The 16,469-nt window shown below is 37.0% G+C and overlaps 1 protein-coding gene across 2 annotated transcripts in view; it reads right to left on the bottom strand.

Moving 5' to 3' along the window:
• The window catches only part of FAF1 (Fas associated factor 1), a 309,253-nt gene that overhangs the window by 69,169 nt on the left and 223,615 nt on the right, over window positions 1-16,469 (bottom strand). Inside the window, exon 13 of one of the 2 annotated variants that reach the window (XM_073357756.2) lies at window positions 3,108-3,262. The exons of the other annotated variant lie outside the window; for it this stretch is intronic. Within the exon in view, the coding sequence (XP_073213857.1) occupies window positions 3,108-3,262 (155 nt within the window). The remainder of the gene's footprint in view (window positions 1-3,107; window positions 3,263-16,469) is intronic. 2 annotated transcript variants of the gene reach the window in all.

Below are 16,469 nucleotides of genomic sequence, written 5' to 3'. Positions count from 1 at the left end.
TATATACGGTTATTACAACACTTTAAAAAATGTTTTTAATTGAAAATGTCATTCTTGCTAAGGAAAGATTGTGGCAATATAACTTTTTTCCTATTAGCTGAGAACAATTTTGATTCTCTCACACACACACAGACCCACACTCCTGTTTTCTTGAGCATCAGAAGTCACTATATCATGAAGTTATTCCATTGATAGAGCTAAATACAATATGTTGAGAGCTCTGTATGCTACCAATAGCTGTGACCATTAACAACATAACATGCTCAGTCCTCATAAAACAGGCAACTGGCTGTATTGTGACTGGATTATGTTGTAGGCCCTCATCCTGCAATGGAACCTGCTAGCACACGCCTTTATGCCCATGCAAGATCCCTATTTACTGCACTGGGACTCTGCATAGGATTACCAGTCACTGCCAGTGATTCCAACTTTTAAACAGCGTGAAAACAGCAGAGAACAGAAAATCAGAGTATCTCAGAGAGAGGCTACATCATTTTCGGTCTAGATGGGGAAAGAAATTATCCATAGCAGACAGCCTCTCTCTCCTTGCCAAATTACACACAGTACAACAGTGAAAGCGGTATAGTACTCCTGGTTTGAGATCTCCTACAGAATTACAGTCCATCGATCAGGATGTGTAAAATAAACGGGACTGATTCTCCTACGCGTCACACTAGTTTTATACTCATGCAGCTCAGCGGAGTTACTCCTGAATTAAACTGGCATAAGACAAGTAGGTCCATATTCTTTTTTCCCTTCTGCTTGAAGAGTTAAGTATAATTGTAGAGATGCACAACAAAATTAGATCAACGTCCACTGTTGTTTCATTGAGAAACATTTTGTGTATAATTTATGGTTATCCAAGTTAGTGGTTAAACAATGATGCTACTGAGTATTTATTTATTTATGGCAATGCCCACTGCGTACTGGGCACTTTCCAAACAGAGAAAGAGGCATAGTTCCTGCCCCAAGAAGCTCATAACCTAAAAAGTAAGATGTAACATTATATATAAGCAATGAATCATGCTATGTTGTGCTAACGTGTCTTATTTACCCCTTACTAATTTTTAACCTCACTGTTAATATGACCATTTCTTTGTTGTATGATGTTACCAGAAAGCAAAAAACAAAGGCTTAAGAATCCTATCATACTACACAATCAGTGACTAGATTCACTGAGAATAGCTATAAAGCCTTAAACAAGCCCTTTATTTTGTGTTTTAAAAGTGTCATAAGGAGTTAATAGGACACAGCTGTACAGGCTCTTTCTAACAAGCAGCTTCTGTCGCTTTGGTCACCACAGGTGTCTCTGTAACCTGCAAACTCTTATTACTAGTGTATCAAAGTTGTGCTACTTAATAGACTTCTTTAGTAAAACACAACAAAGCAATTACATGGCTGTTGATTGTCAGTCATAAAAAACTCCCTCAAACACAGTTTTTCAAAAGAAACTACACTGCAATTTTTTGTCATTGTAAAATAAAAGAAACTAGTGAATTAAATGGAGAACAGAACAATATAACAGCAGGTAGTCAACTGAACTTAGCCACTACAGATGGTTTAGAAATAGTGTTTCCTTTTATATCAAGTTGGGGGATAAAAGAAAAGGAGGAGGCTTCTTACTGCCAATGAATGGCAATACCAAAAGATTTAGCCAAGCCTCCAGTCTCTGTATTTGGCCTCATGAAAGACCCTAGATGCTTCATTTTTATCTGTGTTTGGCATTACTTTTTTCAGCACCTTTAACTAAGTGTGATTAATACAATGATGTCATTAAAACAAATAAAAGGAATTAAAAGGATGGGAGGCTTTTGCAACACTGAAGATATTCAAGGTTAAGTTAAGATACCCTGTGAAACAGATCACAATGGTCTGGTTTTTTAAAAGAGTAAATTACTTCACAAGGATATTGCTCTGTTTTACTCTGACACCCTTTATCTAACGAAAAACTAATGCAGTGTACAAGTTTGAGGAATAAGAATGGATAAAGTCTATATTCAGAAATCCAATTACTACTGAGCCACAGGGCAACAGGAACACAAATCTGGATAATTTCTAATTGTTCAATAATCATTTGAATTAGGTAACAACAATGAAGTTGCCCTTAAGTGAATGAATTTAACCTCTTTTGTTCACAAAACAGCGCATTATTTTTGCATTAACACAGCCAAAATAGCATCATGGCAAGTGACAGTCATATGTGCACTTCAAACATGATGAAATGAAGTCCATATTAGAAACACAAACAGGCCTGACTTTAAAACCTTCATCATTTTTACAGACATCATGATCAACAGACCAAATAAACATATCCCAACATCTACAAGACGGAATTGTTTTTATATTAAGAAATGAATGGATTGCTGACTGTGTGCAAGAGAATCTGTGGTATAAGTCAAATACATCAATCAGTTTGTGGTAGAATTAAAGCTATTACCTACCTAGCTGACATGGTCTACAATTCACTTCCTTAAAATTATTATTTTTGTAAGACACCATTTAACTTATTAATAAATGTTATATTTGCATTGTGATTTTTGATCGCTATCAAAAAATATTTTTGACAGGAGAATTGTTTCGTTCACACCAGTCATATGAATTGTTCCCTTTATAATTTGTTTTATAATTAATTTTAAAAATATCTTGTATTTAAGATAATTTTTCCAGTTGCAATAAATAATTCTGACAGGGCCCCCAGGTAGTTAATTAATATAATCTCCTCTCACTGTCAATCAATTGGTGTTGCTCACTCATTGTGGCAGTTCAAAACAAAACTTAAAAATATGTTTATAGTACTCTAGTGCTTGCAAAGGAAGATGCAAGAAAATAAATTAAATCTGCAATGAAAGAAACAGTAAACAATTTCCCAAACTCTATAACAACAACAGTGAGTGATCTTATAATGAGAACAAAGAGACTCAGATTCTCAGCTGGTGTAAACTGGCAAAGCTCCATTAACTTCACTGGAGGTAGGCTGACTTAGACTAGAGAACACAGAATGGATTTTTTTATTTAAATAGACACCAAGCAACACAACATTTGTTACACAGACATGGCAAGCTTTCTTGAAACAAAAGCAGCTCAGCTCACAACTCAAACTGTATTACCTTGCTCGGTTTGCTTCTTTTGTCATATCCCATGCCCAGGTTATGAAGTTCTGACTCAGATATGAAACAATAGATTCGGCACAAAGCATTTGTGAGCAGAACACATTGGTTAGTACGCTTTCATCATGGTGGAGGTAGATTGCAAGAAGCTTTCTCTGCAAAGACAGGAGAAAATACTGATCAGTGAAAACACCTGTCTAAGAAGTCTGTTTAGTAACTTAAAACTGCTACTGTAGGTTTGTGTGTTAGTGCGCACAAGACTGTCTACAGTGCGAGATTGACTCTCAACATAAACAAATGCTGTTTCTTTAATGTTCTGACAGTGTTTCATACAATTTAGTAACATGGAAAGAGAAAAATCAAATTCTTGCAATTTAAAGTCAAACTACCCTCCGTCCCCCAAAATCCACTCAAATATTTTTAATCTGAATAGTCAACATTCTATTTCAAAAACCAAGTAAAGGGCCAAAAGTGAATTTTTCTTATTACCAAAAAGTGATCTGGGATATCCTTAAAGTAGATTAATATTAAAGATATGTATTTTAACACAAAAAATAAAAAGTTTATTTAAATAAAAGTACCTGCAGTAAACATTTGACAGTCTCCAGAAAAAGGCATACCAAGGAGCATCCATTTCACATTTAGTTCTGACAATGAGATCACTATTTTTGGCTTGCTACACAGTAAAGACAATATTGAATACAGTTCTCTTATCAAAACATGCCTTTTGTCACAACAAAGTAAATTGTAAATGTTCAGCTTAACAAAACGATAGTGAATTGCTGTTAGCCAGGCTGGTGCCATAAGAGAGCCAAGTTTGGAAACAATTATGATTTCCCATTTTGCTGAAGACTATTTTAGAGATTATGTACTTGCAAGGGAGAGGATCACCTCTGCATCGTTCATCTGAAACCAATACCTAAACCTGCAATGAAGGTAGCCAACAATGCAGCTGTGCATCCTCCCCATAATATGGAGATGTAATGGCAGACCACATGTTGGGAAGGAAAGTGACTGGTGTATCTGCGTGTTCGTAGGGGAAGAAGGTGGGATGGGAATAATATAGAGAAAAAGATCATTAGGGGAAAGGACCATGCTCTGATATCTGGTATCTGAATAAATCAAAAACAGTTTTTAAAGAGCAACAGAAAATAACCACAAAAATTACTGTTAGGAACATTGTTTTAAAATACGGCTTCAACATCCATGCTGAGAAGGCAAGTGACAAGTATGGCAAATGGGTGAGTGGTTTTGCATATAATTTTTATAAAGGTAATTGAAATCTATCCATAAGAAGTAACATCTACAGTAGGATATTGATCTGGTACCTTGCATTAATATATTAAGATATGGGGTGCAATTTTGGGACAATTCATTTTTAGAAAAATCAGTATATTTATAACCGGGAATACTGGCTATGGGTAAAGCTTAGCAATGTCTGTTTAAACAAAAAGAAGAGTACATTTGAACATTAGACTTTGAGAAAGGGATTAGTAATATACAATAATGTTTGTCTGATTTAATTTAAATGTTCTTCATAACCAAATACACATGTGCCAGGAAAGGCCATTAATAAGCCTAACATGCACAGTTCCATATAAGTGCAGCCAACAGTGTTGACAGAAACTAAACTTGAAAATCCAGGGCACTAATGCACAATATCAAGCAATAAAACAGCATCTCTGTGGTGATATTTAATTTAAAAAGAAGAAAGAAACAGGGGAAGATCAGGCACTGTCTGTTTTTGAGGATCAGCCGTTCTGCATTTCAAAGCATCGATCCCTGCAATATCCAGGTTACTGTGCTAGAATCTCACTATTATATAGCAGTTGTAAGAGAGGGAGGGCAAAGATGTGTTTACTCAGTGATTAGGGCCTTAGAATAAGCCTCTAGCTCCTAGAGAGACAACTCACCACTTATTCATTTGGGCCAATTCACAAAGCCTAGAAAGATTAAACATCCATGCTGGGAAGACAAGCGAATGCAGACGGTGAAAAAGAAATAAAAATTCTTTAAAAACTCTTAGATGACTTCATTATTTTTTCCACAAGGAAACTTTAGGAAAGTGTTTAGTTAGAGAAAAACCCACATTGACCTCTCTCTAAACCCTTAATCTTTCCTTTGTGGTGGCACTGCTTTGTGGTAAGCGGATGGCTTTGCTCTCCTCTTTTCACTGGGAGCTGATAAAAAAAGGCTCTTGAGAAACACTTTTAGTTCCAAAGAAACAACCCCATGAAACTGTTAAATATGAGATTCCATCCAACTGAATGTTCCAAAATATGTACAGTTTTAAGATTAAACAATTAGGGCCAAATTTTAGTAAACAAGACAGGCACACAAACTTATGCACACAAACGACAGATGTCTAAATTTGAAATACCTTATTTGTGGGTATAATTGTCATTTGCAACCAGATATCAGGCAGTTAGATGGCTAAACTATCTTTTGTAACTACAGTTGATTGCACCTGTAAAATCATGGGCCCAAAAAACTTGCAGGCCACAATAAGGTTTATTGTTAGGATAACAGTAAAAAGCGACAGTAGAAAGATTATTTAAATGATAGCAAATGATGATCAGGAGATGACTGGTTTTGATTTTTTTAAAGCATATTTTCTAGGAAAATATATGTTGCTTTGATATTTTTTACAATGCACTTTTGAGTTTTTTTAATACACTAGGGCTGGGATTTCCAAAAATGTCTTAAAGACCTGATTTTTAAAGATTGATTTCAATGGGAGTTAGATGCTTTTGAAAATTCCAGTAAGTGTCTATCTGCATTTTTAGGAGACTAAATGCCTTTAAAAATCTGGCCCTAACCCTTCGTCTGCACTGGCAAGTGAAAGACAAAACTTTTGTTGTTCAGAGGTGTTAAAAAAGCCCACACATCCCCGGAAGACAGAAGTGTTGTCAACAACAGGCACTGGTGTGAACAGTGCTTTGTCCTGCCAACAATGCTAACGCCGCTCGGTGGGGATGGAAGTTTTCTGTTGGCAGGAGAGCTCTCTCCTGCCGATAAACAGTAGCTACACTGCGTGCCTTTTAGCGGTACCTCTGTAGTAGCATAGCTGTGTCGCTAAAAGCTGCGTAGTGTAGACATAGCCTAAGGTGACTAAGGAGCACAAGTCTCATTGAAAGTTAATGGGCTTTTGACAAATCACATGCCTCGATTGTAAATAGTTCCACCGGGGACTTTATCTGGACAATAAGTTTTCTGCTACTCTCATTCCTATACCAGGTATTGAGGAAGATGAGAAGGGATAAAGCTTTCATTATGTTAATATTCCAAGAGGGCCTCAGTGATGGACCCTTTATCAGTGACACACTAGGGCTTCCATTAACAGACTTCTTGTGCAGACGCCCAGTACACCTAGTCTTGACCATCAAAGTCTCAAGAACACTTACATTCTTGTGGCACTTGAGAAAAGTTCATTTATTTTGCACTCATATAGAAGGAATGAGGGAACCCCTGTCACTGATGGTTTAGGTAGAAACAAACAAACAAAAGAAATAGATCTTAAGGATGCTGAAAGAGTGGACTGCAATCCAGCCTAATGAAGTTTCTACTAGATAAGTACCCACAGCTCAAAAAAAAAAAAATCACAATTAGCATTCTTCTTGACAATCTCAGAGAGCCAGAAGACCAAATGGACACGGAGACTGAGCCACCAAATCACCTCAAGAGGTGATTCCCCTTATGCGTCTCAATTCAGACACCTTACCCGGGCAGAATAAAGTAGCTTGAAATCCTATTTCACCCTCTCTTTTGTGGCCAAACAGATTATTTCAGTCTCTAGACCAGCCAATCTAGAACTACCGTGGGCATAACAAAGTCAGCATTTGCCATAAATTACAACACAGATGTATCTGAGATATCAATTTTCCCTTATATTTAGAAAAAGGCTTAAAAATTTGCCAAGCATCTAACCAGTCAGAGGATTAAACCTACTAGCCAGAAGTATATACACAAGGATGGGGCGGTCCTACCAACAAGTGAGAACCATATGGAGGATACTGGTTAACAAGCTCAGCTAGTTCAGGAGCACGAAATTAATATAAATCTATCTCAGTGTTCTATATAGCAGCTGTGAAACTAATCAGTTCTGTTCATTTCATTTTTCTGGTGCTACTTGGGAAAGGTATGAGCATCAGGAGAAGCACCAGCTCTGTCTGAAGGCTCAGAGCACTGCATCAGTTCACACTTGGAAAATTAACTTTACAACCATAAGGACAAGAAACTCAACAGTTTTAAAATCAAAACTTAAACTGCAGAAATCCGTACTTTAGGTTTCCACAGTCATCAGGGAGAGCTTCCCACTAGCCATCAGTGAGTGGGCAAGAGGATTTTTTCAAGCCTTTAGATCAGTAGTTTTCAATCTGTGGTCCACAGACCCCAGGGGGTCCAAAGACTATATCTGAGATTTTCAAATTTGAATTTTTTAGGGGTCCTCAAATGAAAAAAGGTTAAACACTGCTTTAGATTTATACTGATAAATAGATTTTAAGGCCCAAAGGGACCAATATGATAATCGAATCTTACCTCCTGCATAACACAAGCCATGGAACCTAACCAAGTAATTTCAGCAGCAAGCCCATAATTTCTGTTTGAGCTATAACATATCTTTAAGAAAACAACCAGTCTTAATTAAAAGACTAAGTGATGAAGAAACCACCACATCCTTCAGTAAATTGTTCTAATGGCTAATTACTCCCCCTCACTGTTAAAAATGTCCACCTTATTTCTAGTCTAAATTTGTCTAGCTTCAGCTTCCAGCCATTAGATCTCCTTATTCCTTTTTCTGCTAGTTTAAAGAGCTGTCTACTGTTAGAAGTTTCTTCCCCATGTAGGAACATGTAGAATGCGATCAAGTCACCTTTTAATCTTCTCTTGGATAAACTAAATAGATCAAGTTTCTTAAGTATCTCACTATAAAGCATCTTTTCCTGTACCTCTTTTCTGAACACTTTCCAAAAAGGATGTTGAAAAATTGAAGCATGGACACCACAACTGGACATAATATTCCAGTAATCGTCTCGCTAATGCCATATATTGACTTGATATTCCCCTGCTTATGCATCCAAGGACCATAGTCACCTTCTTAGCTACAGCATCACGCGGATAGCTCATGTTCAGTTGGTTATCTGCCATAACTCTTAAATTCTTTTCAGTGTCATTGCAATACAGGGTACTCTCTCCCTTCTTGTAAGCGTGACCTATATTTTTGTTCCTACATGTATGACCTTGGAATTGGCTATATTGAAAAAACATTGTTCAAATTTGCCCACCCTACCAAGTGATCCAGGTTGATCTGTATAACTGACCCATTCCCACTGTTATTTACAATTCCACCAATTTTTGTGTCATCTGCAAATTTGTCCAGCAATTACTTTATAGTTTCTTCCAGATCACTGAAAAATATATTGAATAGCATTTGGCCAAGAACAGATCAATGTGGGATCCCACTAGAAACACTCCCATAAAATTATTCTTAATTTACAATTTCTTTCTGAACTTTATCAGTTAACCAACTTTTAATCCATTTAATGTGGGCTACATTGATTTTGTACAGTGTTGCTTTTTCCTAAATCAGAATGTCATGAAGGACTAAGTCAAATGCTTTACAGGTCATAGTACAAGACTTCAAAGAACACTAATAAAAACGGATTTTCCTCTGACATATAGCACTCAAAGCATTAAGGAAAGGGTGAAATTCTAGCACTGTATTGGCAGTCCTATGCATTCATAAATCATGTTTCAGGTTCCAAAATATAATGAGATTGCATTAGGATTTTTTAAAATAAGATAGGGAACTTTTCATTTGTCTCCAGGTGTTGAAGCGTTTAGAGACCATCTCTTGAAGCTCTAACCACAACTTTCCATCTAAAAATAAATGAACTGAAATTCTAATCTAACAACGGGAATCCAGGTGCTGGAGCTTTAAGAAAAATACCAAGCATCACAAGAGCAGTGATAAAATTGTGAGAATTGGTAGCACTGGTGACTTGAAATTTTGCTTTCTGCATCTTACACCTACCTGTTCAGGATAATTATTGAAGCATAAATGCTTACTCAGTAGCATCTGGTAAATGCACAAGTGTTCTTTCAAGCTGGTAGAAGGTTTCCTGAATCAAGATCTTTCTTCTTCCTCCAGCCCAAAGGCTTTGTGCAGCGAGAACTGATTTTAACTGAACAAAAGGACATGTTTTCAACTCTTTAAGCCTTTCAAATGAACAACCTGATCCATCTATCTAAGGTAGCCTTAGAGACTTTAAAACCAGTTTAAAAAGTCTTCTTGGAGTACAAACAGATATTCTAATACACATCATCTTCATCTCATGAGCAGAATTTAAGCCCTCTTTGATATCCAGATGACAGATGTTAGAGTTGATTCCACTTTGATGACAGATTAAGGCAGAAACTGGGCAAAGCTCAAACCCATTTCCAGTGAAACTATGCATTTATCCCTGGGTAGAATGAGGACACACAGGAAGCTTTGTGTGTGTTTGTATTACATACATGACGGAGAAAGAAAAAAAATGTTAAAAACTAAGGATTGCTAATTCCAACATCTAATGCACCATCAGAAGTGTTGGACTAGAATGAATCCAAAAGGACAGAGACGCCAAAGGCTGACAGAATAGGAACACTAACCAGGTTCAATTTCCCTAAAGGAGTCTGGCCTAAACATACTCCATGGATACACAGATTGTAAGGTCCAAAGGGACCACTGTGATTATCTAGTCTGACCTCCTGCATAACACAGGTCATAGGACTTCTTTAAATTAATTTCTGTTTGACCAAAAAGCACAACTTTTAGAAAAACACGTGATTTTGATTAAAGAATTTCCAGAGATTGAAAATCTAGCCTCACCCTTGGTAAACTGTTCCAATAGCTAATCACCCTCACTATTAAACATTTGCACCTTATTTCAAGTCTGAATTTGTCTAGCTTCAACTTCTAGCCATTTGATCTTGTTATATCTTTATCTGATAGATTGAAGAGCCTTCTATTATCAAATATCTATTCCCCATGTAGGTACTTATAGACTGTGATCAAGTCACCACTTAATTTTCTCTTTGACAAGCTAAATAGATTGAGCTCCTTGAGTTTTTCCACTATAAAAGCATGTTTTCCAATACTTCAGTCATTTTTGTGGCTTTTCTCTGAACCCTCTGCAATTTATCAATGCATTTCTTGAATTGTGGACACCAGAACTAGACACAGAATTCTAACAGTAGTCATACCAGTGCCAAACACAGAGGTAAGGACCAGAAGACAATTTATAACCTCTGGTTCTTACTTCTCAGAGCACTACGAGCCATTACTTAAGCTTTAAGCACTGTCAGAGCTTAATCAGTTGTATTTACACTTTTTGTTGTTTAAGTAATTTCAGCAAGGTGCTCACATACTATGGTGGTGGATGCCAAACAATTCAAATCAGATCTCTCTGATAACCTATATGTCATCTCTCCTACAAAAATTCCAAGTTATAAATTATAAAATTTGGAATTCTCTAAAGGTTTCAGAGGTAACTTAGAATTTAAGAGGTGGCTTAACACATTCAAGATGTTTATTAGTAGAGTATGATGATGATGAGGTGCATTTATATACCACTTTTCATCCTGAAAGATACCAAATCTCTTTATAAAGAATTGCTTCATCTGCAAATGAAAGACAAACACTGTTTAACAGTGCAAAAGAATGGTACCACACTTGAGGACAGGAATGAAGAATAACATCCACTTGAAGCCACAAGGAAAACATTTAGTAGATTCATAGATTCTAAGGCCTAAATGGATTATTATGATAATCTAATCCAACTTCCTGTATAACACAGGCCATAGAATGTCCCCAAATAATTCCTAGAGCAGATCTCTTAGAAAAACATCCAAGCTTAATATAAAAATTTTCAGTGATGAAGAATGAGGAGTACTTGTGGCACCTTAGAAACTAACAAATTTATTGGAGCATAAGCTTTGGTGGGCTAAAACCCACTTCTTCGGATGCATGTAGTGGAAAATACAGTAGGAAGAGATACACACACACACAGAGAGAGAGAGAGAACATGAAAAAATGGCTGTTCTCTGAATAGATATGTGGATAGAGTTGGCAATGGGCTTTTTTGCAAGGCTAGGTAACTACAATACCCATCTGCTGAAGTGAAGAAACAGATTGACAGAGCCAGAAGAGCACCCAGAAGTCACCTACTACAGGACAGGCCCAACAAAGAAAGTAACAGAATGCCACTAGCCATCATCTTCAGCCCCCAACTAAAATCTCTCCAACGCATCATCAAGGATCTACAATCTATCCTGATGGATGATCCCTCACTCTCACAGATCTTCGGAGACAGGCCAGTCCTCTGGGGGAGTGGCAATATATGTGAAAGAAAGCATAGAGTCAAATATAGTAAAAATCTTAAAGGAATCAAACTGAACCACAGAATCTCTATCACTAGAAATTCCATGCTTGAATAATAAGAGTATAGCAGGACAAATACACTGTTGACCACCTGACCAGGATGGTGACCATGATTGTAAAATGCTCATGGAAATTAGAGAGGCTTTAAAAATAAAAAACTCAATAATAATGGGGGATTTCAACTATCCCCACATTGACTGGGTGCATGTCACCTCAGGACGGGATGCAGAAATAAAGTTTCTAGACACTATTAATGACTGCTTCTGGGAGCAGCTAGTCCTGGAACCCACCAGGGAAGAGGTAATTCTTGATTTATTCATAAATGGGCAACAGGATCTGGTCCAAGATCTCAATATAACTGAACTGCTTGGAAAAAGCAACCACAACATAATTTAATTTAACATCCTTGTGGGTGGGAAAATATCAAAGAAGCCCATCACAGTAGCATTTAACTTCAGAAAGGGGGAACTATACAAAAATGAGGAAGCTAGTCAGAAATTAAAAGGAACAGCCACAAGAGTGAAATGCCTGCAAGCTGCATGGATATGTTTAAAAAAATACCATAATAGAGACTCAAATTAAATGTATACTCCAAATTAAAAAGAATAGTAAGAGGACAAAAAAATGCCACCATGGCTAAACAACAGAATAAAAGAAGTATTTAGAGGCAAAAAAGCATCCTTTAAAATTTGGAAGTCAAATCATACTAAGAAAAACAGAAAGCAGCATAAACTCTTGACAAGTCAAGTGTAAAAGTATAATTAGGCAGGCCAAAAAAGAATTTGAAGAGCAATTAGCCAAAGACTCAATAACTAACGGCAAAAAAAAATTTAAATACTTCAGAAGCAGGAAGCCTACCAAACAATCTAGGGGGCCCCGGATGACCAAGGTGCTAAAGGAGCACTCAAGGAAGACAAAGAGAAGCTAAATGAGTTCTTTGCATAATTCTTCACTGCAGAGGATGTGAGGGAGATTCCCATACCTCAGCCATTCTTTTTAGGTGACAGATCTGAGAAACTGTCCCAGATTGAGGTGTCACTAGAGGAGTTTTTGGAACAAACTGATAAATTAAACAGTAATGAGTCACCAGGACCAGACGGTATTCACCCAAGAGTTCTGAAGGAACTCAAATATGAAATTTCAGAACTACTAGCTGTGGTATGTAACCTAACACTTAATCAGCTTCTGTACCAGATGACTGGAGGATAGCTAATGCGATGCCAATTTCTTAAAAAGGCTCTAGAAGCGATCCTGGCAATTACAGGCTGGTAAGTGTAACTTCAGTACCAGGCAAACTGGCTGAAACTACAGAAAAGAACAGAATTATCAGACACATAGATGAACATGATTTGTTGGTGAAAAGTCAACACGGCTTTGTAAAGAGAAATTATGCCTCACCAATCTATTCAAAATCTTTGAGGGGGTCAACAGACATGAGGACATGGGTGATCCAGAGGATATAGTGTACTTGGACTCTCAGAACATCTTTGACAAGGTCCCTTATCAAAGGCTGTAAAATAAAGTAAGCAGTCATGGGATAAGAGGGAAGGTCCTCTCATGGATCAGTAACTGATTCAAAGACAAGAAACAAAGGGTAGGAATAAATGGGTCAGTTTTCAGAATGGAGAGAGGTAAATAGTGGTGTTCTCCAGGGATTTGCATTGGGAATAGTGCTCATAAGTGATCTGGAAAAGGGGGTAAACAATGAGGTGGCAAAGTTTGCAGATGATACAAAATTACTCAATAGTTAAATTCAAAGCTGACTGTGAAGAGCTACAAAGGGGTCTCTCAAAACTGGGTAACTGGGCAACAAAATGGCAGATGAAATTCAGTGTTGAGAAATGCAAAGTAATGCATATTGGAAAACATAATCCCAACTTTACATACAAAATGATGGAGTCTAAATTAGTTATTACCACTCAAGAAATTGATCTTGGAGTCATAGTGAATATTTCTTTGAAAATATCCATTACATGTGCAGCAGCAGTCAAAAAAGTTAAACAGAATGTTAGGAACCATTAGGAAAGGGATAGATAATAAGACAGTAAATGGCATAACACCTCTATATAAATCCATGGTATGCCCACCTTGAATACTATATGCAGTTCTGGTCTCCCCATCTCAAAAAAAGATACATTAGAATTAGAAAAGGTACTAAAAAAGGGCAGCAAAAATGATTAACGGTATGGAACAGCTTCCATATGAGGAGAGATTCAAAAGACTGGGAATATTCATCTGGGAAAAGAGATGACAGAGGCAATATGATAGAGGTTTATAAAATCATGAATGGTGTGGAGAAAGTGAATAAAGAAGTGTTATTTATATCTTAACATAACACAAGAACCAGGGGTCACCCAATTAAATTAATCGGCAGTAGGTTTAAAACAAACAAAATTAAGTATTTCTTCATACAACGCACGGTCAATGTGCGGAACTCATTACCAGAGGATGTTATGACGGCAAAAACTGTAACTGGATTCAAAAAAGTATTAGACAAGTTCATGGAGTATAGATCCATCAATGGCTATTAGCCAAGATGGTCAGGGATGCAACCGCATGCTCAGGGTGTCCCTAAGCCTCCGACTTCCAGATGCTGGGACTGGATGACGGAGATGGATCATTCAGTAATCGTCCTGTTCTGTTCATTCCCTTTGATGCATCTGGCATTGGCCACTGTTAGAAGACAGGATACTGGGCTAGATGGACCATTGGTCTGACTCAGTATGGCCATTCTTATATTTTTATGTTGTTTACCCAGTTTACCAACAGATCCAGATAGCTCTGAATCAGGTACCTGTCCTCTTAATTATTTCCTCCATTTTTGTGTCATCTGCAAACTGCATCAGTGATGACTTTAGGTTTTCTTCCAGGTCATTGATAAAAAATGTTAAATAGTGTAGGGCGAAGAACCAGCCCCTGTGGGACAGCACTGGAAGCACCCATTTTATGACTATTTCCCATTTATAATTACATTTTGAGACCTATTAGTTAGCCAGTTTTTAATCCATTTAATGTGTGCCATGTTAATTTTATCTCTCTCTTGTCTGTTTGATCAATATGTTGTGCAATACAAGCAAAGATAAAAAATAACAAATACTCATGTTGCAATCTGGTAAGGATACATCTTTTGCACAATGAGCCACCAGATTTTTATTTGTTTGGATTTACACAAAAAATAAAAAGGAAATACCTATCCCAAGCTCCAGGTGTCTGACACAAGTTACATTAATGAAAAAAATTAAATAGTTGCTTACCCTTGACGGCCAACAGGATTGAACTGTTTTAAAGACTACAAATGTGCAAGTAGCCAGTTTTATGTCTCACAAAAAAGAAGGTATCTCTCCAGCTGGATAGTACTCTTGAGCATCACGCTGGGGCAATACCAAAATACTCGATCAGAAGGAAGATTGTGGACTAGTGGATCAACAATACCACTTCATGCAGCATTCAGGTTTTCCATCTACATACAAGATATACCAACTACATACAAAGAAATCAGCACTTCAGATGATGAGATCACAGCCCTAGATTATATGGTTAGAAAAACATTTTTGTGGAGAATGAGAAATATAACCTTTTTAGTCAGTAGATTGTCAAATAAGGCTGAGAGATCTTTTTTTCTATCAAGATATATTTGGATCCCTTAAAAAATCCCTTCAGTACTCTCTGAAAAAAAATGTTTTAAAAACTTTGTTACTATTCTTACAGTCAATGTTCCTAAAATATTACAATACTTCTATGCTAGTGAAGTACTGTGGATAACCCCGAAGCCCAAATCAACTCTACTGTCTAAAAAATTCATTTTTACAGTCAAGGCTGTGAAATCTGAAAAGCTCTTCAACAGATTGCTTTTGACCTTCATTTCAAGATAATTTTTACTACTCTGAGAATTGCCCATGTTCTTTCCAGATCTTTCAAAAGATGTGGCTCTGACAGAGCAGAAAAGAACTGAATAGGGAAAGCATGAAACCTGGCCAATAGTTTACAGGCTTCTTCTGGAATCTTGGGTGTTCTGCAGGTCCCAGCCCAATAGTACTGCAAGCAAGCAATGTCACTTAAAAAGACAGAGAATCAGTCTTAACTTAGAGGAGTATAATCTACTTACCCACACTCTCACAGCCCACGGTGATGTTACAAGGCAAGAAAACTACACGCCTGGTTTTCAAAAATGCTGAACAGTTACAGCTCCCATGACTTCGAAGAGCGTTGCTGGTGCTCAAAACTTCTGAAAATCAGGCCCAATACAGCAAGTCCCACCGAGGGCAGATTGTGGGCAATTTAACCAATCCTGGGCTGCACTGGCAGATGATGCTAAAATAGCTTTCCACTTGACTTAGAACCATTACAAACATAACCCTTTCTAAAGTAAGGACTCTTTCTTTCAGCAACAGCAGGATGGGATTTCTTTCTGAAAAGGTGTCAGGTATGGATTTGGGATTCTGAGCAGTAAGCAGAAGGAATCAAAGGTTTAATTTCCTATCTTTTGCTGCTGCCTAAGTCACAACAGCAGATGGGTTAGAACAACAGTTGGCTCATACACACAGAGACTTCATCACTCCTCCACTCTCTGCACACCAAATTACAACAAAACTAAAGTATGCTTCACATAGTACAATATATAGTACCAATCATCATATAGAGACTCTTATAAATATTGTATTACAAGAAAGGCTAATAATACAATATGGAATTCTTTTTAAAAGACAAAGATAAAGAAGAAGAGCCTTAAGAAGTAACAGTTTCTATTGAAATATAATGGAGAAAACAACGTCCATACTACAGCATGAAATATAGAGCAAATAATCTTATTTTTGGAGTCAAACTAAAAAAAAAGACAAGATTGCAAATATATAGGGATCAAATATATATACACAACAACAATCAGGCGACAAAATTCACCCCTATTATAAAAAACACTGACGTTAATAGAAAGAAATGGT

Source organism: Lepidochelys kempii, chromosome 8 (assembly GCF_965140285.1).
Source record: "Lepidochelys kempii isolate rLepKem1 chromosome 8, rLepKem1.hap1, whole genome shotgun sequence".
NCBI classification, from domain to species: domain Eukaryota; kingdom Metazoa; phylum Chordata; order Testudines; family Cheloniidae; genus Lepidochelys; species Lepidochelys kempii.
The sequence above is the reverse complement of the archived record's forward strand: the minus strand, read 5'-3'. Positions and strand labels throughout refer to the sequence as shown.